Below are 20,100 nucleotides of genomic sequence, written 5' to 3' on the forward strand. Positions count from 1 at the left end.
CATTTCCTCTACAAATAATAAAAAGGTTAAACTGTACAGGGCCCAGGAATGAATCTTCACTTGGTATCTCCCTCTGGTTAAATGAGGCTTAATGAGAAAGTATCAATGAGCACTCTCTGAATGCAACATTTGAGCCAGCTGTATGTCCGCTAGGTCATGCGGTCATGATTTGCTGTTCCAAATGTCATGAGGTTCTTTGTGGAAGTTAAGGTACAACATTCCTACAATCCAGTAAGATAGTTGCTTGAACAAAAAGCCAAAAACCAGATAAAATTTACTTTGGCTAGGGTTGCTTTTGACAAATTAATAATTCTGTTATTTTCAAGGTGATTTCAGATCAATCTCTTGAACCAAGGTGCTCTAGAATAATTCCCGTTCTTGATATCGGACTGTCATTTGCCAGATCCTCATTTGCTCTCCTCCAGCTGTCTGGCACTTCTCCAGTTCTCCAGATTGTCTCAGAGATAATATTAAAAGCTTTGGCCAGACCAACAAAGGGGTATTCCCTGGTCATGTTTCTATTGAGCTTCAATCTGCTCTCCATAATTTCATGGTGGAACACGTACTTTTTAGTTGGAGGGACTGAACAAAAAGAGAAGTTGGGTAGCTCTGCCTTTCCGTGGCGGTTGTGTCTCACTGATTCTTTTCCTATGCCTCTAACCGCTTCTGCGTAGTAAGCCTACAAGCAACGGGACATTTTATCAGATGCTTCTTCCGAGACTCTGAAAAGACAGTCACGGCCGAGGTCCGGACTGGTCTGCAGGCTGTTACAGAACGAATCCCTGAGAGTTTGGCACCCAGTTTGGATGTGGCACGGAGCAGAGAAGGGAGAATCATCCAGCGGAAGGAAGAGTTGAAGGAGTTAATGGGGTTACTTTTGTTCTCAAAGACTCCTTAACTTTTCAGGTTTAAATTGCAGGAGTGGTTTGAAAAGAAGCCTGTAAATAGGAGTTTGGAGTATATTATGTTTTTCCTATCAGAGTGCAATGGACTGGTAACTACTTTGCCAGAAAGCATAGCAAGGACTGGAATTGATTACCAGAAGGATGAGCCTCTAAAAAGAAATACCCAGGTGGTTAACATTAAGTCCCAAAGAGCTGAAAGGAAAGCTAAGCCTGGTGACAAAGTAAAAGGGAATAAAATTACTAAATGTATAAAGAAAAGAATCTAAATCTTTTCATCTACTAGAGACGGATTCTAAAACGGGGAATAAGAATCCTGCCTTGAAAACAGAAAAAGAGAAAGCAAAGAGAAAGTTCTCTCTTAGAATATGATTCTAAAAACAGAGTTTAGGGGAAAGTGTGAAAAACGTATCCAAACTGCAAGACCTTAATCACAAGCAGAAGTAGAAATTGTGAGCCTCTCTAGAAGTTAGCAGGGACCTGCAGTTAACCAGGGTTAATTAACATCCCAAACTCAGAGGCCCACTTCATCAATTGGAACATAAATTGTGTGTTCTTTCTATCATAGATTCAGTTCTGCTAGATTTTATTACGGAAGCAGAATTGCATTGCTTGCAAGTGACCTGGTGGCATCCAGTGTTTTTGAAAAGGTGGTTCCCTCTCATCGGTGTGTGAGAGCTTATCTCCTCATCCATGACAAAGAGAATCTACTTACTTACTTACTTTATTTATTTATTTAAAATTTGGTCACTGGCTATCTCACGAGGAAGTGACATCCTAAGTGATGAGGAAGAATCCTAGTTAGCCTTTCCAATATTCCTTTAATTCCTGTTTTATTTTACAATCCATATCATGATTTTTTCTGTGGTTTCAGCTAAGCCTGGAATTGAGAGAACTGCCTGAAGAAAAGACTTTTTCAGGTTCTTTTGTTGCCCATAAAAGCACAATAGGACATTATAGAGAAGCTTGATAACCGGAGGGAACACCGTATGCGCAAAGCGTGAGTAACTCTCAGTTGGAGGAGGAGGTCCATGGTTGGCTGGTGCCCTACCAGAGAGACCAGGAGCAGAAGTTCCCTGTTTGGACAAAAGATGGTGGAGGATGGAAGAAGCATGTGGGGAAGGGCAGCCAGGGCATCGCTTAGGAAAGGAAGCCCAGCAGAGTAATGTCTCTTTTCCACGTTGCCTGTCTCTGGAATCAAGGGGTCTCCAAATGTTAAGCAAGAAAAAAAATCCATAGGAAGGACACCGGAGCTTCGAATGGCGAGGGGTGTGGGGGGAGCTAGGACGTTTATTCAGGCAGGTTAGAGATTGTAAATTCTCGTCTAATCTGACATTGGAAATCCAGTGATTAGTAATTAGAGGGCCCTCCTATAGTGGAAGAGAGATAATGACACGTAAACTAAAAATGGTGTCAGGGAAGGACTTTGGTAGAAGGCCCGTAGGCATCCTTCTGGACAGAACCAGCGGGAAGGCCACATTTTATGAGGATGATCTGACTGAATTTTTATCCAGTCCGAGAAACCCTGCTTACTGGAAATGACGCTAACATGAATCTGCCTGAGCTTAAGACCTGATTTCAGGTCACTTGGGGAGCAAAGGAAAGAGCTGGGTCTGTAGGTGATTAAAGAAGAGCTAGGATGGCTGAGTGGACAGTGGACCTTTCCTTGCAGTCTCTAACCTTCTGGTAGTGAAATGACAATTATTTGTATAGATGTTTCCATGTAGTGAATGTCAGGGCTGCATTTTGTCTCCTTTTTATTTAGCTTTTATGTGAATGACATGGTTTTGGCCCTGCATGATTCAAGTTTTCGTGTGCCTGAGGTCTGGATAGATTTGTGAATGTGGTTCTTTCCACTGGTGACCTGATCTTAATCTCAGCTGCTCAAAGGGAGTTGAGAAGTTTCATTGGGGAGTGTCGTATTCATTGTAAAGAGAGCAGACTTGTTAAATAACATGATTAAAACTGAGGTCGTTTTGGGTAAGAAAGGAGTCCTATATAAATCTTGCATAATAAGGATGTACAGTAGAGTGAGAAAATGCTGTGGGTGCCTGGGAGTGGCCCTGTCTTCCTCAAGAAAGCATGCTCCTTTTCGCCCAGAGGTGCCTGCGGTCTTCAAGCCCTCGAGAGAACGGTTGGCCTTGAACTTATCAGGGCTTCTTTTAAGCATCAACAGTCACTCTGCAGTTCTGGGGCTGCCTGTCTCGTCTCCACATCAGTGGCCTATACGCACCTATACATTTCATCTGTCCTCTTTTTAAATTATCGTCAGAAATGTTTATCATTCTACTTGGGGTGAGTTTATGGTTCAGTGTATAGAAAGAGCTCAGATAATTCAACAGTCAAGTTAAGGGTGTTGGAGGATCACAGCAACAGAGTGCCAGGCTCCCCCCCCCCATTTTTAGCTGATCGTAATTCTATGCTCCTGGCCTCACCCTCAAGTTCTGGAAAGCATTTTATTTATTTTGCACTTAAGATATTCTAAGCCTCGCATTGAGGATTGTAATTCAAGCTCTGTGCCAAGAAAAGCCGGATTCTGTGTCATGAAATAAATTATCCAAATGGTGCTAATTTGCATACTTTCTCTCTTGCATAGTTTCCTCCAATCTTGCTAACTGGGAAAGAGGCAGCGCCTTGCGAGGCAGCGCAAATCAGCCTCTCTCTGGTTTCGGAGGTCCCAGTCACATGGAGCAGAGACTCGAGAGTTGCTCTCCAGCAGGGCAGGGTGAAGGGGGGGCTCCTGCCAGGCCGGGTGGTCGATTCTTGGCAGTGTCAGTTGGCCGTGTGGAATCTGGCCTTAAGAATGATCTCCGGCTCTTTATCTGCTCCAAACTGTTCTACTTTATCTGGCCCTTTCCTCAAAGCTGCTGGATTTCCCTCCGAGCCTCTCTTCCCACCGCAGCCTCACGTATCTGTCCAGGAGGGAAAGAAACCGCAGTCTGCGCCTTCAAAAGGGCACTGGGTTCGTATGCTTCCTTTTCTAATCACTTTAGGAAATTGCTTGTTGACTGCTTTTCAGCTATTAGGAACCTTTGGATCGACAAGTTTTTACAGCATTGGGTGAGTTTCCTTCAGTCCTTAGCAAAAGAAGTTTTAAATGCAAATTCAGGGACTTTAAAAAAAGTCTTTTTGCAATAAACAGCAAAAGGGTGATTAGAACTTTGATTTTGGAAAGTTACAAGTGGATTAAGGGTCCAGATGGATTTGAAATAAGGTTTTGGAATTAATCATAAGAATCCTCCCCATGGGAAAATGCTTTTGTTTTGAATTCTCTTAAAAAAAAAGAGAGGCTGAGACTTTGAAGATTGGACACTAGAGGGAACCAGAAGGAACTAAAGATTACAATTAAAAAAGAACATTTAAATTTGACTTACTACTACAGAATGGAGCAAAATATTTTAACGATGGACATATTGAAGGATATTTTTGAACAATGGACCCAGAAGTTAATTTTAAGAGTGTCTGCCTTTATAGACAGACTATGTTTAAAAGATGTTATGGAAGAGGAACAAGTTTTACTGGATAATTCTGTGACTGATCTGAAAGTGGATTTGAAAATGACAGGCTACAAGAATGGTATGGAAAAAGATGCTACATTGGACATACAAATGAAACCAGCTGATATCTTAATAATTAAAAGAGACATACAAATAACAAACCAAAAGAATGACCTGGATAACTTTCCTATATTGGATTTACAAAAGAGAATTGTTAAAGCTTTGAAGAATTTTGTGAGAAAGGACAAAGAAAAAATGAAAAGAAATCAAGTTCTAGGACATTATTTGAAGGGACTAAAGATTGTTAAAAGTAAAATGAAGGAATATAAATTTGGTTTATTTGATCAAGGTTAGAATAGACATGTTGGTATCTGGTAGCATCTTAATGGACTTTTGCTGATCAGGACTGAACAACAAGGCTTTAAGGATTTGTTTATAGATAAGAGATGGGATATGGGAAGAAGAGATCATTTGTTGTATTTTAGGAGAAGGTGATAAGTTACTAAAATTGTTTATACTTGTGATGAAGAGGAAAGTCATTTCTTTATGGTTCTTTTCTTTTCTTTTCCTTTACTATATTCTTATTTTTCTTTTCTATTTTTCTTTCTTTTTTTTTTCTTTTTTCCACGTTTCAGTTTTTATTCTTTTTTTTTAGTATTAGTTTTTATCTTTTTAATTTTAATTTTTAATAAAATATTATAAAAAATATAACGTCCAAAGTCTGCTATCATTTCTGTGTTATCAGGAGCTGCAGGAAGAATCCACTTCATTTTTTCTCCTCTCAGATAGTCCAAGATTTGCACCCTCTCCCCATTCTCTTGCACCAAACTCAACCCTTCTGCTATTGAATGTGCTCCCTGGTGCTCAGACGCCCTTCTAAGGAGCAGCTGGATTGCTGAAGCCCTTGAGCTCTCACTCGTCATCACTGAGCACTGCGCCATCTCCTCCTCCTCCTCTTCCTCCTGCAAGGAGCCAGAGCTAGAATGTCCTGGTCCATGGTCTCCTGGGCTTCCGCCTGGATGAGGTGTTCTCGGTGGGAAAGCAGAGCATTCTTTCATTGAAGCTAGAGGGACTTCCCGCTCCAATGAGGCACTGTGTCACCAGGAGGAGCAGGCTAGAATTTGGGGCCTGCTCTCTCTGATTTTTTAATGACTCAGGGTGTTAAGCTTATTCTTCAGCTTTCTGGAGTCTCCTGCTGAAGCTAATCAGGAAAGGCATGGCTTCCTGTGATTTTGGGTTCCAGGGTCTTGAAGAACTTTGGGATTGCACATAGCTCATTGATCTAAGTCTTTATCTATGGAACATGGGCTAGTTTACTCCTGGGAGTAATATTTATTATCCTGCCTTTCCTTCAGGAGCTCAAGGTAGCATACAAAGCACTCCCTACTCCTGTTTTCCCCCATGACAACCCATGAGATAGATTCGGCTGAGGAGGAATGACTGGCCAAAAGTCACTGGGGGAGCTTCCATAGCTGAGGAGAGACTAGAACCTTTATCACCCCATCACCCTGGCTCCCAAGTGAGAAGGGCACTGTGTCAGGATCTACGCAAGCAACTATCAAAAGGCTATTAGAAGGTTATTAGAAAATTTATAATGTTGACAAGTATGTGCTAATTAGCTAGTAATGCAAATGTTAGTTTAGGCAGGACTCATTATTTGTCTAGATGCTTGCTTGTTCCTGCCATAAAGGGAAAGAGGGGAGATGGAGAATAAACAACTAAGGCCAGATGAGGTGTTATCTCGCCTCGAGGCGCCAGCAAGGCCGAACAACTGTGAGACCAAAGAAGAGGTGCGAAAGAAGCAAGCAGGAAAATAGAGTAGAAGGGGGTTAAAAGGAGAGCCCTGGCCGGGGAGGGTCAGTCTCAGCAATCTATGGAATGCTGTATGCTGCTTCTCAATAAAGAAACCTTTACTGGAAACAAACCGGCTCCAGGAGATTTACTGGAATTGGGAATTGAGCATGCAGACTCTGACACACTGTTCCTTTAGGCCAAGAGCCTGGGAGCATAAGTAGCCACGGACTTTTCATAGGTGACTTAGGACACAAGTTATCTTGAATCTCCCAAGGCTTGGAGTGTGGCAGACCATTCTTGGTGGGAAGACATAGGTTGGAGTAGGAGTTGCGTACCCATCTCCTGTGACTGCCTGGTTTCCCATTCCTTCTCCTGCTTTCCCTCCTGACTGGCTGATGTTGGACCACCTCCTGCAGGAATCGGCCTTTATTTATCTATTGGGCAACTGCTTCCAAAGTTCAGGTGCCTCTCCAGCCCTTCTGGTGGGTGGAGGGACAGCCCTGCTCTGAAAGAACTGAAAGCCTGAAGCCAAAGACCAGATTTTCCTGGAGCCACTACTTGTCCTGCAAGGCATCTCAGGGTATGTTGAACTTACACTGCTTTATTTTGGAAAAGGAGTATGGTCCCTGTTTACTGTGGCCTGTAAGAAAGCTCCAGGCAGTGGGCAGCTGTTCTCCCCTGTCCTGGTTGCCCATTCAGAGATCAACTGGTTTAGAATGTGGAGGTTCTGCTTACTAACGGATGTGAACAGATCATCCTTGTTGCTAGTCTGATTTAGGTCCTGGTCATTCAGCTCCTGAGAACTGCCACAGGGCACTCCGTGTCCTGGCAGAGGTCTGTTCTGTACACAAGAGGTGCCAGGTCCAGCAGGGGCAGGCCATTTTGGCCAGGCCATTGAGATTCTGGGTCTAATGCAGCTTCCTTCCAGTTATCTGGGGAGCACATAGGAGGGCTTGCTCCACTGTCTTTGGTAGTCGAAGGTAGACAGCCACTGAACAGAGAAGTTTCAAATCTCCATGGAGTCGGGGGCAGATACACCTTATCATGGAGGTCAATATCACATTGCATGAAGGAATGCTTAATCCCCTTCAGCAAGCACAGAGTTGTTGGGTGGCCCACTACTCTCTCTACAGTTGGCGGTAAGCAATTCCTCCCCTACTGAGCTGTCTTAGAGGTGCCCCAAAGGGGACGAGTATTTCAGTGTTGGTTGAAATGCTTTCCGTAAGCTGATGGTGGCTGGCACGAAGGAATGCATCATCTTATCCTTTCCCAAATGCGCCTTCTGTCATCGGTTTTTCACTAGGCTGCTGTGAATTTGAGTGTGCCATAGAGAAAAGCAAAAATGACTTCCTCTTTACCTTTGTTTGGTGGAATTTGAAGCTGTGCCAGAGGAAGCTGCAAATGTAATTTTTATTTGAGAGGAGTGGGAAAAGGCCCACAAAACCGTTTCCAACTCTGCTTAGGCCAAGCACTTGGAGCCACTAGGATTTCTGACATGAGGGCTGTGCTGCCTGTATCTTACAGGCAGAAACAAGTGTGGTGGAATTCACTTGCACCTAAAGATTAGCGCAGGGTTGCAGCCCTGTTTCTGTCCAAACGAATACTTTTGTCAGAGTCCTTGGAATGGTTTGTAGTGATCCTGGGCGATTCCAGTCCAGGTCCAGCCTGTTGCATCTTGGCGTCCCACCATAGCCAGCTAACATCCTCCAGACGCGTGCACCCCCTTGTCCTGTTCCTTGTTCCAGCATCTGATCTTTGGAGGGGGGCCGTGGTCATCATTCCCTCTGTTCCCAGAGTTCAGAGAGGAGTTTTCCTCCTCTTGTAGCCAAGATGGCCATTTCTGCCACAACAGGGACACGCTGGCCACTTTGGCAGAGCCGCAAGGCTTTGGAGACAAAGCAAACAAGGCAGGTTCAACAGTGGGTTGGCTGGAAAGGGACAGTCTTGTGAATTGGGTTGTTGCGTTAGAGATAATTTGTGAAATCTGGCATGAAGATCAGTGTGCATTTTTACTCTATTTTGGGGGTTAACCTTTGAGACACTGCTTTTTAATGCTGCTACTTGATCGAGAGGCCTTTCGGACAGTCAGTCACGTCCTGGTCTCCTTATGGCTTTACTGTAGTAACACGCTCTACGTGTGGGGGGGCTGCCCTGGAAGACCACCCAGAAATTTCAACTGGTCCAGAATGCAGTGGCACAGGCATGGGTTACACTGGTTGCCAGTTTGCTTCTGGGTGCAGTTCAGGGTGCTGGTCATTCATTACCTGTGAAGCCCTTCAGGGCATAGGGCCTGGTTACTTGAGGGACCCCCTGTTTCCCATAATATTTGCTCGTCTGGTTCAGTCTGGCAGGTTGGCACACTCCGGGTTCCTTCGATTAAACAATGCCATCCACGGGGATCCCGGAAGTGCGCCTTTTCTGCCACAGGGCCTGCCCTCTCAAAAGACGTTACTCCTGAGATCCAGAGGCCCCTGCCCTGCCGGTGTTTCGAAGGGGCTTGAAGACCTGGCTCTTCTCCCAGGCCTTTAGCAAGGGCAAGTGAAACCCCCTTTGATTGTGAGTTTCTGATTCTTTTTTCTATTCCTGTCTGGGTTCCCACATCATTGCTATATTTTATTTTATTTTATTTTTTGTTTCTTCTTCTTCTTCTTCTTCTTCTTCTTCTTCTTCTTCTCCTTCTCCTTCTCCTTCTCCTTCTCCTTCTCCTTCTCCTTCTCCTTCTCCTTCTCCTTCTCCTTCTCCTTCTCCTTCTCCTTCTCCTTCTCCTCCTTCTCCTTCTCCTTCTCCTTCTCCTTCTCCTTCTCCTTCTCCTTCTCCTTCTCCTTCTCCTTCTCCTTCTCCTTCTCCTTCTCCTTCTCCTTCTCATTTTTAAAGTGTTTTTACTTGTGAGCTGCCCAGAGTTGTCAGGAGTTGAGTGGCATACACGTTTTTAAAATAAATATTTGTGATAGAGACAGTATGCTTGTGTACGATGATTCAACACTGGAGGAGTAATTTAACAGCTCTATAGAAGTGGGGCTTTCGGGAGAGGATTAACGATCAGGCACGATGGAGAGCAAGAACAGCATCTTTGAGTTAGGAGAGGCTGCTCTGTCCCTCAGCTACAACCTCCTGCTTGGTGCAGGAATACCCCCCCTTTTTTTTTGAAGGTAGCGGCCGCATTTGCTTTCTTTAAGCAACCTGGCCTTTCATCCATTCTCCAGAATTTCTCAGAGATAATGCATAGATTACCTTTGATCTAGAGACACAGGTTAGCCTAGACCCTAAGCCAATTTCTTCAATATCTACATGCAGTTTATCTGGCTTTGAAATCTAAACTCAGAGGTGGTCCCTTGCTATGGTGTTATCGGTCTCAAGCTTCAATCCTGTCCTTTCATTATGCACTTCTCATTGTCTTGGTGGACACATGCTTTTTGATGGAGAAGACTGAATCAAGATAGGAGCTGAATAGTTCTGCCTGTTTTAGTTACCTATTAACATTTTGTTAAGTTCATTGAGTAGCTGATATACTAACCCTTTTCTTTCTCTTTTGAATTCTTTTATTTTGAATGTATCTAAAGATGCCCTCAAAAAACCCCTTTTGACTTAGTGGTTTAAGAGGCCACATTTCAGCAACACCCCAATTTTTGCATTGCAGAAGCATTTATCTAACTGATTTTAGCCTCCAAGCCCTCCTAATCAAACTCACCATGCTTTGGCCAAAGATCTTTTCACCAGTCCTTGTGAGGTGCTGTCTATCTCATGCCTCCAAATTAACCATGGTCCTAGAAACCAAATCTCTCCTGTGGACACAATTTGCGACGCCTCTCTTCTCCTCTCTTTTGTGGTCTGGAAGGATAAATGAAAATGTCACTGATCATGCAGGTTCTGGAGCATTTTCAAAGATGGTGATGTCACTGTAGCTATTTGAGAATTATGTAGCAGCAGAACAGGACCATTATCAGTGGAACTGACAATATTTTGAAAGTTGTTGTATCCTATCCCTGATCCATGCTACTGCAGATAGCACACTTCAGGAGCTGACAGGTCATGTGTTCATGTCCCCTTGGATGTTTTGTAGATTTAGATTTTTTTATCCCGCCTTTATTATTTTTATAAATAACTCAAGGCGCCGAACATATCTAATATTCCTTCCTCCTCCTATTTTCCCACAGTGACAATCCTATGAGGTGAGCTGGGCTGAGAGAGTGTGACTGGCCCAAGGTCACCCAGCCGGCTTTCATGCCTACGGTGGGACTAGAACTCACAGCCTCCTGCTTTCTAGCCTGGTGCCTTAACCACTAGACAAAGTGGCTCCTCTTTGTCTGCAGAGCACCCAGATGCCTACTGTTGCCAGCGCCTCCTTCCCTGTCAGGTCACCCTAAGCTGGTTTGGGTGGGACAGATCCTTCCTTACAGTTTCACCAAATATGAAATGAAACAGGTAGTCTTCTTTGGTTAACGACCACAATAGGGACCAGAAAATTGGTAGTTAAGTGGGGTGGCTGTTAAGTGAATCACCATGTGACCAGACCCAATTTTACGACCATTTGTATGATGGTCATTAAGTGAATCACTGCAGTTGTTAAACGAATCGTGGTTGTTAAGCAAATCCAGCTTCCCCAATGGATTTTTTTGCCAGAATTCGCTTAATGACGACTTAATTTGCTTAACAACCGTCGTAAAAAAAGGTCGCAAATTGCTATCACGTGACTGGGAGGTGGTGCAATGGTTTGCAATGGTCATAAGTTTGTAAAGCATTTTTCCGTTGTAACTTGAACCTTCGTTAAACGAATGGTCATTAAATGAGGACTACCTGTTAGATTTTTTGAGGGTGGGGAGATATGTGATAACTGCTATTTTGAGCAGCAATGGATGTTTGTTCTTTGGTGAATCCTCCACCAAGTGCTTATCCATTTTCAGGGCAAAAGTAATAGATCTACTGTTTTCTTGCTATCAGCTTCCAATGATATTTTGATACCTATTTTCTTTCTGGTTTGGGTAATAGTATTTTTCCCATCGGGATTGTTTTCTATGGGGGTTACATATGCCGTTGTAGCCTTTTATCAGTCAAACAATAAAAGAAGGGATATTGTGACAACAACCTCCTGTCCTAGCCAACCAGGGTTCGCTAGCCTCCCCTCCCCTGAACTTAGGTGCTTCTTGAAAATGATGGAAAAAAAGGAGGCTCAGGCAAACTGCGGACACATTCCTCATCTCTAATGTAAACCTACTTTTCTCTTGGTCCCAGTCTTGTTCTTCGCCCACGGGACAGTGGCCTGCTCTGGGTCTCCCACCTGCTCGCCAGCCTGTGAGCAGGGGAGCAGAAGAGCTACCTTGCAAATGATTGCTTGGCTACTTCTGACTGCACTGAACCCCTGTGCTGGGTTTTCAGGCTAAGCCGCTTCCAAGCTCTTCCACACAGGCTGTCCTCGTAGCTCTGCAATGAATCTTTCCTCCAAGCAGCAGCTGTGATTTAGGAGTATACTGGTGCCGTCTTGCCACAAGCCAAGTAGCAGGCGTTTCGTAGAATCCTAGAAAATAAAGGCTAGAAGAAGCTTTGGAGGTCATCATCTAACCCCCTGTAGCATCCCCAGCAGATGGCCATTCAGCCTCTATTTAAACATCTCTCCTGAAGGAGGTGGCTTGTTACACTGCTCAACAGCTCTTACCATGGCAAAAATTTTCCCAGTGTCCTACCAAAATCTGCTTCCTTGTAATTTGAACTCCTTGTTTCTTGTCCTGTCTTCTGGAACAAATTTGAACAATTCTGTGCTGTCTTCTGATGACAGCCTTACAGATACTTGAAGACAGCCATCATATCTCCCCACAGTTCTCCAGATTAAATATGTTCAGTGCCTCCAACCATTCATACATTTTCCTTCCTTCCCTCTTGGTTACTCTCTTCTGGAAATGTTTCAGTTTGTCAATGTCCTTCCTAAAATGCAGTGCCCCAAGCTGGATACACCACACCATGTATAGTTGGCGTAACACAGAAGAGAGGGAAACAGTGCCTTCTCTTGAACATGACACTACCTTCTGTTGATGCAGCCTAGGATTGCATTGGCTTCTTTTGCAGCTGAATCATGCTGTTGGCTTGTTCATATTGTGATCCACCAAGACACCCGGATCTTTTCAAATACCTCATTGAAGTCCTTTATAAAAAGTTGCCCAGCACAGGGTCTAGAATGGAGCTTTGCAGTACACCACTAGGCACTTCCCTCTAGCTTGATGGGAAGCCATTGTTGTCCTCTTGTTGGATATGATCGCTCAGCTAGTTTGGCTTACATTTTGCTATGTTCTGTACTAGGATCTTGTAGGAGGATTCATGTAATGCTTTGTTGAAGTCAGGGTATACTATTTCTACTTCATTTTTGTGGTAAGTTAAACTAGTGACTCTGTCAAAAGAGGAGATCAGGTTGGCATTGTTTCGAGAATGTAACTAATGTAAACAAGTTGAAGTCTACAGGAACTAGTGGAGGTGATCACAGTAATCTTTGGAGAACTGTTGGAGGACTAGGGAGGTCTCAGGAGAGTGGAAGAGAGGAGGAGAAAGAGGACCTAGGAAATTACAGACCAGTCAGCTTGATATCTATACTGGGCACATTTTTGTAAGAGATGATCAAGAAATACTTGGGTGGACATGCACAATTACTAGGAGCCACCATGGGTTTGTCTCATGATATTCCGGTTAATGAAATGATTAAAAATGGGCCAGATGATGCAGTTGTTAGATGGACTCACAGTTGACTGAATGACCACACTCTGAAGGTACTCAAAAATGGCTCCACATGAGATTAGAGAGCACTGTTCAGTGGAGCCCCTGTGCTCTTCACAGTTTTTATTGAGGGGACACTTACCACGCCTGCAGATGATTCTAATCTAAGCTATTAGATTAGATGAAAGAGAGGAGATTCAAAAAATCTGGACAGGCTTGAGCAGGGGGCTGAAATAAACAGGATGGAATTTAACAGGGACAAATGCAAATTCTGCATCTGGGTAGGAAAAACGTAAGGCAGAAGTATAGGATGGGGGAAGCCTGGCTTGGGAGGATACCTGTGAAAGAGATCTGGCCACAAGTCAGACAATAGCCAGCAGTGTGGTGTGGCTTCAGAAAAGGCAAATTCTGTCTTGGGGTACATTAACTGTATAAATAAACAAATTCTGTCTTGGGGCGTGGAGTCCAGGTCATGGAAATGTGAGCTCTCCTTTGCTAGAGGCTTCAAGTAGAGGCTGGGTGGTCATTTGTCATGGTTGCTGTTGCGGATTCTGCACTGAGTAGGGTGTTGGACTGGGTGGCCTCTGAGGTCCCTTCCCACTCCGTGCTTCTGTTCCCAATAATCCCATGCTGGCTCCTGCTAAGCAGCACTTTCTTTTCTGAATGCTCATAAACCAACTGCTTAATGATCTTTCCGGAGTGCTGCCTGCTGACTGATCTGCTGTTACCTGAGTACTGTCCCCCCTCCCTCCCTTTGAGGATCGCCTTCTCCAGCCCTCTGGCCCAGAGCTCTGAGGTGATCCCAGCCAGCTCCTTCTGGACTCTTCGGGGTAGCCAGGTGCTCCCTGGCCGTCTCGTTACTTCCCTTGTTGTTCTACTTAGGCCTGTTTGAACACAGCAGAGCAAGAGTTGAAAAGCTCTCCCTTGTCTTTTATTACTGCCCCAACCCCCCTTGGTGGCTTTTAGTTTCCCTAGCAAGCTTAGGTTCCTTTTGCATTTCATCTTCCTGACTTTCTTCCTATAGATATTGGCTACTTTGGACCTGGAAGAAGGCAATAGGCTTGGCTGCAGCACTTGAGCATTGAAGGGCTGGTGGGTTGCCCTTATGCCCTCAATGAGGGTCTCCTTTATCTAATGTCAGGTCGGCCCTACATTGGGAACAGTATTTGTAGCTCCTAGAAGGATGACAGACTGCAAAAGGTCCATGTAAATGCTTCGCTGTGTGCACATCGGTCAAAGGAACTGGCTGCTGCTGTTTCTTGGACAGCGTGTTGGGTTCCTTGGACTCAGAAGGGCTGATTAGATGCAGGACCTGTGGGAGGACAGCCAGGAAGGGAGTCACGTTGCTTTCTTTGACCATCCAGCTTTGACGGAAAGGTTTCCCTACAGCTCCTGGAAGTGCTGGATTTGCCTAATCTGACACATCCATTTCTGTATCCGTTTTTGAAATGTCTGTAAATCTGGGGCTGTTGGGGCCTCCGTTAGAGCATTCCATAAACTCTGTCTGGCGCTGGGTAGGCCTCTTGCTGGTCTGGTGTCCTGTGAGCCTCACAAGGAGGGGGACCTGCAACAGGACCTCTCTTGGTGACCAGGCTGGTGAAGCAGATTTGAGTTGTCAAGGCTTGATTGGCAGCTTGATTGCCTAAAGCAACCAAAGCTTATGACCAGACTATACAACATGGCCTTAGACTGTTTCTTCCACAGACTAGGTGGGTGGCCATGTCCTGAAAGAGTGCGTGAGGCAATCGTTAACCAAGTTCTGCCTGGAGGCAGACTTCCCCCCTTTCTTTGGGCATCTCGGACCCTTTTTCCTGCCTCTGGGCACTCAAAGTGAGTGGTGATCAAGGTGAAGACCATTAGAAGTCTCTTGGCTTAAGCAAAGTGGCTCGAGAAGGGAACGAGCTGCATCAATGACTTCTGTGGTGGCTGGACGGGAGCATGTAAGGTAAAGATGGTGGCCCAGTCCTAAATCCTAGAGTCAGAAGGGACTACATAAACCGTCGAATCCACCTTGGTGGTCAGTGCAGGAAACCACATTAAGGCATCCAGACAGATGGCTGTCTAGTTCCTACTTGAACACATCCAATGAACTGAAATCCACTATTTCTCCAGGTCATTGGTTCTTCCTGTAGGGAGGTTCCCCCCCCCCCGATATTTAATGAGAATCTGCCTTCCTGTAACCTAAATAAATTACTCTGTGCCCTGTGCTCTGGAACAAGAGAGAGCGGGCAGTCTGGACCTGCAGTACCTTTCAGGCCCCGGAAGAATCGATCATACGCTCTTTGTTCGCTTCTTCCAACAGCCAGCTCCTTTGGTCTCCCTTGATAGGGCTTACTTTCCAGCAGCCTTCTCAGCCTGTTCCAGCGTCTTAGAATCTTTCTTAACGTCTGGGGCCCTGAGCTGGAAGTAGCCCTGAAGGTGTCTTTCGACCAGTTCAACTAACGTGAAACAATTGCTTCCCATGATTTAGAAACTACACTTCTGCGGATGCTGCCTAAAATTGCACATTTTGGGGACTTTTTGCAGCCACAACCCAAACTCATTTAATTTGCAGTCATGTATTATTAGCCAGTATCCTGCTTCTGTATGTCTGCCCTTGATTTCTGTGGCCTGGATGAAAATTTATTCTATTATTTTCAGCCTATCAAGATCACTTTATTTGTCTTCTAAGTTGTTAGTCAGAAGATTAACAACATTTCTTGTCCTCCAGTCATCTAGTATTTCACCAGTTTGTCGAGGTTTCTCAGACAATACGTACGGGTTTCAGCCAGAGCCTCAGGGAGGTACCCCTGATCGTGCTTCTGCCAGCCTCAGGCTTCGCTCCTGTCCCTTCATCCTTCTCTGCACGCTTTTTGGGGAGAGCACATTTTGTTGGAGAGGCTGAACGGAAAAAGGAGTTGCGGAGCCATCCTTTCTCTTCCCTGGCAGCTAGAATTTGATTTTTCTTTTGAACATACCAGAAAGGCCTACTTGCAGTCCTTTGCATCTTCGGCTAATTTCTGCTCACGTTCCTCTTTGTGCCTCTTCTTGCTTTCAGGTTGTTAGCAAAGCCTTCATGTACCTTCCTTAGGCCCCTGTACGAAAGCGTGCTTTGCGTGTCTCCTCTTCTAGCAACTCACACTGCTTCCCAAAGGCTACTCCTAATTGTTGTTACTGTGGTTGTTACTGCTATTATCATTGTAGCATTTTGTGTGAACCAAGCCCATATTGGTTAGTTTATGGTTCAGTGTATAGAAAGAGCTCAGATAATTCAACAGTCAAGTTAAGGGTGTTGGAGGATCACAGCAACAGAGTGCCAGGCTCCCCCCCCCCCATTTTTAGCTGATCGTAATTCTATGCTCCTGGCCTCACCCTCAAGTTCTGGAAAGCATTTTATTTATTTTGCACTTAAGATATTCTAAGCCTCGCATTGAGGATTGTAATTCAAGCTCTGTGCCAAGAAAAGCCGGATTCTGTGTCATGAAATAAATTATCCAAATGGTGCTAATTTGCATACTTTCTCTCTTGCATAGTTTCCTCCAATCTTGCTAACTGGGAAAGAGGCAGCGCCTTGCGAGGCAGCGCAAATCAGCCTCTCTCTGGTTTCGGAGGTCCCAGTCACATGGAGCAGAGACTCGAGAGTTGCTCTCCAGCAGGGCAGGGTGAAGGGGGGGCTCCTGCCAGGCCGGGTGGTCGATTCTTGGCAGTGTCAGTTGGCCGTGTGGAATCTGGCCTTAAGAATGATCTCCGGCTCTTTATCTGCTCCAAACTGTTCTACTTTATCTGGCCCTTTCCTCAAAGCTGCTGGATTTCCCTCCGAGCCTCTCTTCCCACCGCAGCCTCACGTATCTGTCCGGGAGGGAAAGTCAGAGGGATCTGGAGAGTAATCCTGAGTCTTGCTACCACCACGTTTCCTGCCCCCCCCTTGCTGCCCCCCAGTGATGACTTTTGCCTCCTGGTCTTTGGAAGTCTGCTGCTTTTTCTCTGACCCCTGGGATGTGGTTTGTGTGATTGCATACCCAGTCAATGCACAGGATAACCTTGGGTTGAGAAACCCTTTTTATTACAAAAGACTACTTACAAAATAAATTGTGCTGCTTACATTAGCCGGTATTGTGAATGGTCCTTTACAGAGATTTTGTATTCCATTTCCTAAACGGCTCTTATATTTTAATCCCTCTTAAAGTTTCTTCCATGTGTCTTATTTACTGTCCCTGTTGCTTTCAGCCGCGTGCCTGGTTGCTTCCCTCTTTAAGTTTCCTGGTTCATTTCTAACAAGGAGCTTTCTTCACTCCCCATCCTCCCCCCATCTCACCTTGTCTGGGAAAGTCCTGGTTTCTTGGCAGTTTTCCTTTCTTGCACTTTACTTAGCTAGTTTGCTTGCAGGGAAAAGTAAAGGAGGAAGCCAGATGGACATTTTGGAACTATTTGCTGCTGTTCTGAATATGTTTGTGCCCCTTTCAGCTGCTGTTCTTTTTCTCTGGATTCCCAACCACAAATTCTTGAATGTGCTGGACCAACAAGACATTCTCTCTTGACCTTAATCTAAAATCTCTTCCCCCAGAAGCCTTTTGAATAGACACCTGACTCTGCTGTCCTCTTCTTCCATTGATGCTTTTAATTTGCACCCTCTCCCTCAGTTAACCCCCGCGTGTGGGGAAGATAAGGCCCCCACAGCCCGTGTACCTTCTTGACAAGAACAAAGGAAGCAAATGCTAAGAATGACATACGTGTTGTAGCACTGCTTCCTAGGACTATAGTGTGAAGCGTATGACTAGGAAAATTGTGCCCCCCACCCCCATGGATCAACCTCACACATGGTAAATGGAAAAGAGAAGATGCAAAAATCCTTTTTCAGCTTTCAGTAATCACAGGTAAAACATTCAGTGACAAAGGAAATAAAAATACAGTGCTGTGAAATTACTTATAACCTCTCAAGAGAATCTTCAACAAGAAAAGTTGAAAAACTGAACAGACCCCAAGATGTTATTGATTTGTTTCCTATGGTACAAAATTACTGAGCTTGCATGGAGAAAATACACATCAGAGTTCATAAGGCTGACTTAAATACACACCTAGATTCTTGTAGCATTGCAACTTTTAATCAGAGGCTCAAGAGCAATATTATTTTAGCTCCTTTTTACCCATTTATTCTGGCTCAAGGTGCCCAACCCCTTGGTATTCCTAACTCTCATATCTCTAGGCTGGGGTGGTATGATTTTCTGCCATTTTGAGTGAGGAAACTTGAAAACTATAATGTATAATTTCAAAAACCAGCCTGGCCCCACCCATGGCAGCCTTCAGGCTTCTCCCAGCTTTCAGGGTGTCCTTTGGCACCAAAGGTTGGGCACCCTTGCTCTCCATGGACCCGTCTGGACCTTTGGGCCTGAACACCATTGAAATAAGGATGCAGCACAGTGTAGGAGGATTTTCTCTCACAAATCTCCCCAAGCTCCTTTAAAACAGAAACGAATGCCCCATTTTCTTGAAGCCCAAGTTTTTCATTACAGTACTGGAGGCAGCAAACGCAGCCCTGAAAAGGGGCTGCGTAGGACAAGATTAGTCCCGGCACCCTGTTTTCTGCCTCACGTTTTCTCCACGGATCTGGAGAGGCTGCTCTTGAACCTGTGACCGGGGACAACTTGGGGGAGAGTTTGTGGGACTTCCTTAAAAGGTTGTTAACTCTGTTTTACAACTTACGCTTTGCTGGATGAGCATTTCATGATTTACTTACCCGAGAGGGTGAGCAGAGTTTCTAAAAGCTCCTGATGCTCATGGAGTGCTTGGGTGTGCAGCGTGATCCGTGCTTTGAATCTGGGGCCCCCTCTGGTAGTTGCATCTGTGAAATGGGCTTTAACCTAGGGCTCAGCAGCATTGGCTGATTTCCCTCCCTCTGCCTACAGATGTTGCAGCTGTCTTGTGCGAAGGGCAGGGTGCCCTTCCTGGCCCTCTGGCACCTCTTCCACCGCCCAGCTGCATTCCTGAGCACCCAACGGGTGGAATACAAGCCGATCCAGAAGGTGATGGTAGCCAACCGAGGTGAGTCGGTGGAGAGGGCAGTGTTCTAAAAGTGGAATTGCTGGGGTCTGCTTCTGCCCCCCAGTGCCTGGCTGAACTGGCTTTGTCAGAGCCATCTCATCGGCCTAGAACTTTGGAACCTACAGTAAACAAAAACTCTCAAACAATCTGACTGGCTGGTTTGGGTTTCTTTGAACTTGATCCAAAATGCTTTTTAAAAAGCGATAACCACTTACCCTGAAGTTGCCCCCTCACCCTTTCCTGTGCTCTTAACACTTGTGAATTCCAGGGGAGATTGCAATCCGTGTCTTTCGAGCATGCACGGAGCTGGGGATCCGGACAGTGGCAGTGTACTCCGAGCAGGACATCGGGCAGATGCATCGACAGAAGGCAGATGAGGCTTACCTCATTGGTCGTGGCCTGCCCCCCGTTCAGGCGTATCTGCACATTCCAGACATCATCAAAGTCGCTAAGGTGAGAAGCGAGAAGGCCCAGCGCACTCCGCCTGTGCCCTGGATGACTGAAGACAAGGGCAGTATTCCCATCATATGCCAAGCCCAAACCATCAAACAAAGAGTGGGGCTGCTCTTGGGGCAGTTTGCTGAAATCATACACTGGTGTCATCAGTGTGCTGGCGATGCTCAGTTGTATATCTTGATCCCAGACTGGCCGAGCGATGCTGTCAGAGTCTTGTCCCAGTGCCCGGAGCCTGGATCAGTCCTAGCAAGACTGAGTAGCCACTCGGGGTTCTCAGATCACCTTTCTCAGACTTTCCAGGTTTGGTCCTGAATGGGGTGGCGCTTCCCTATTTGGGGCCGCTGTGGCCGGGAAGGCCTTTGCATAGATCCATTTTGTGTGCCAGCTGTGCCCGATACTGGACTGGGAAGCTCTCACACCTCGGTCACCTCGCATGCAGACTGTTGCGTTCTACACGGGGCTGCCCTTGAGGGCTACCTAGAAGCTGCAGTTGGTCCAGAATTTGGCAGTGCGATCAGTAATGGGCAAGTCTCGTTATGCCATGTAACCCTTCTGCTGCCTGAACGGCACTAGTTCCCAGAAGCTTCTGGGCGCAATTTCGGATGCTGCTTATCACCTACAAAAGCCTACTCATCTGAGGAACCATCAGATTCCCAAGGTTTCTGCCCACCCTAAATAGTCAGGCATTGCTGGCCAGCCAGAAGACAAATAGAACATTTGTGCTGGTTGATAACTAC

General features: G+C 45.5%; 1 protein-coding gene across 1 annotated transcript in view; it reads left to right on the forward strand.

Annotated features, from left to right (window-relative positions):
* Positions 1-6,652: 6,652 nt before the first annotated feature.
* The window catches only part of PC (pyruvate carboxylase), a 99,737-nt gene continuing 86,289 nt past the window's right edge, over positions 6,653-20,100 (forward strand). The window contains exons 1-3 of the mRNA XM_088128611.1: positions 6,653-6,773; positions 18,772-18,907; positions 19,176-19,360. Of these exons, the coding sequence (XP_087984737.1) occupies positions 18,772-18,907; positions 19,176-19,360 (321 nt within the window). The 5' untranslated portion in view covers positions 6,653-6,773. The remainder of the gene's footprint in view (positions 6,774-18,771; positions 18,908-19,175; positions 19,361-20,100) is intronic.

Source organism: Python bivittatus, unplaced genomic scaffold, assembly GCF_059951505.1.
Source record: "Python bivittatus isolate LINGU-HERP-01145 unplaced genomic scaffold, Pbiv_v1 ctg000720_np1212, whole genome shotgun sequence".
In the NCBI taxonomy this organism is placed as follows: domain Eukaryota; kingdom Metazoa; phylum Chordata; class Lepidosauria; order Squamata; family Pythonidae; genus Python; species Python bivittatus.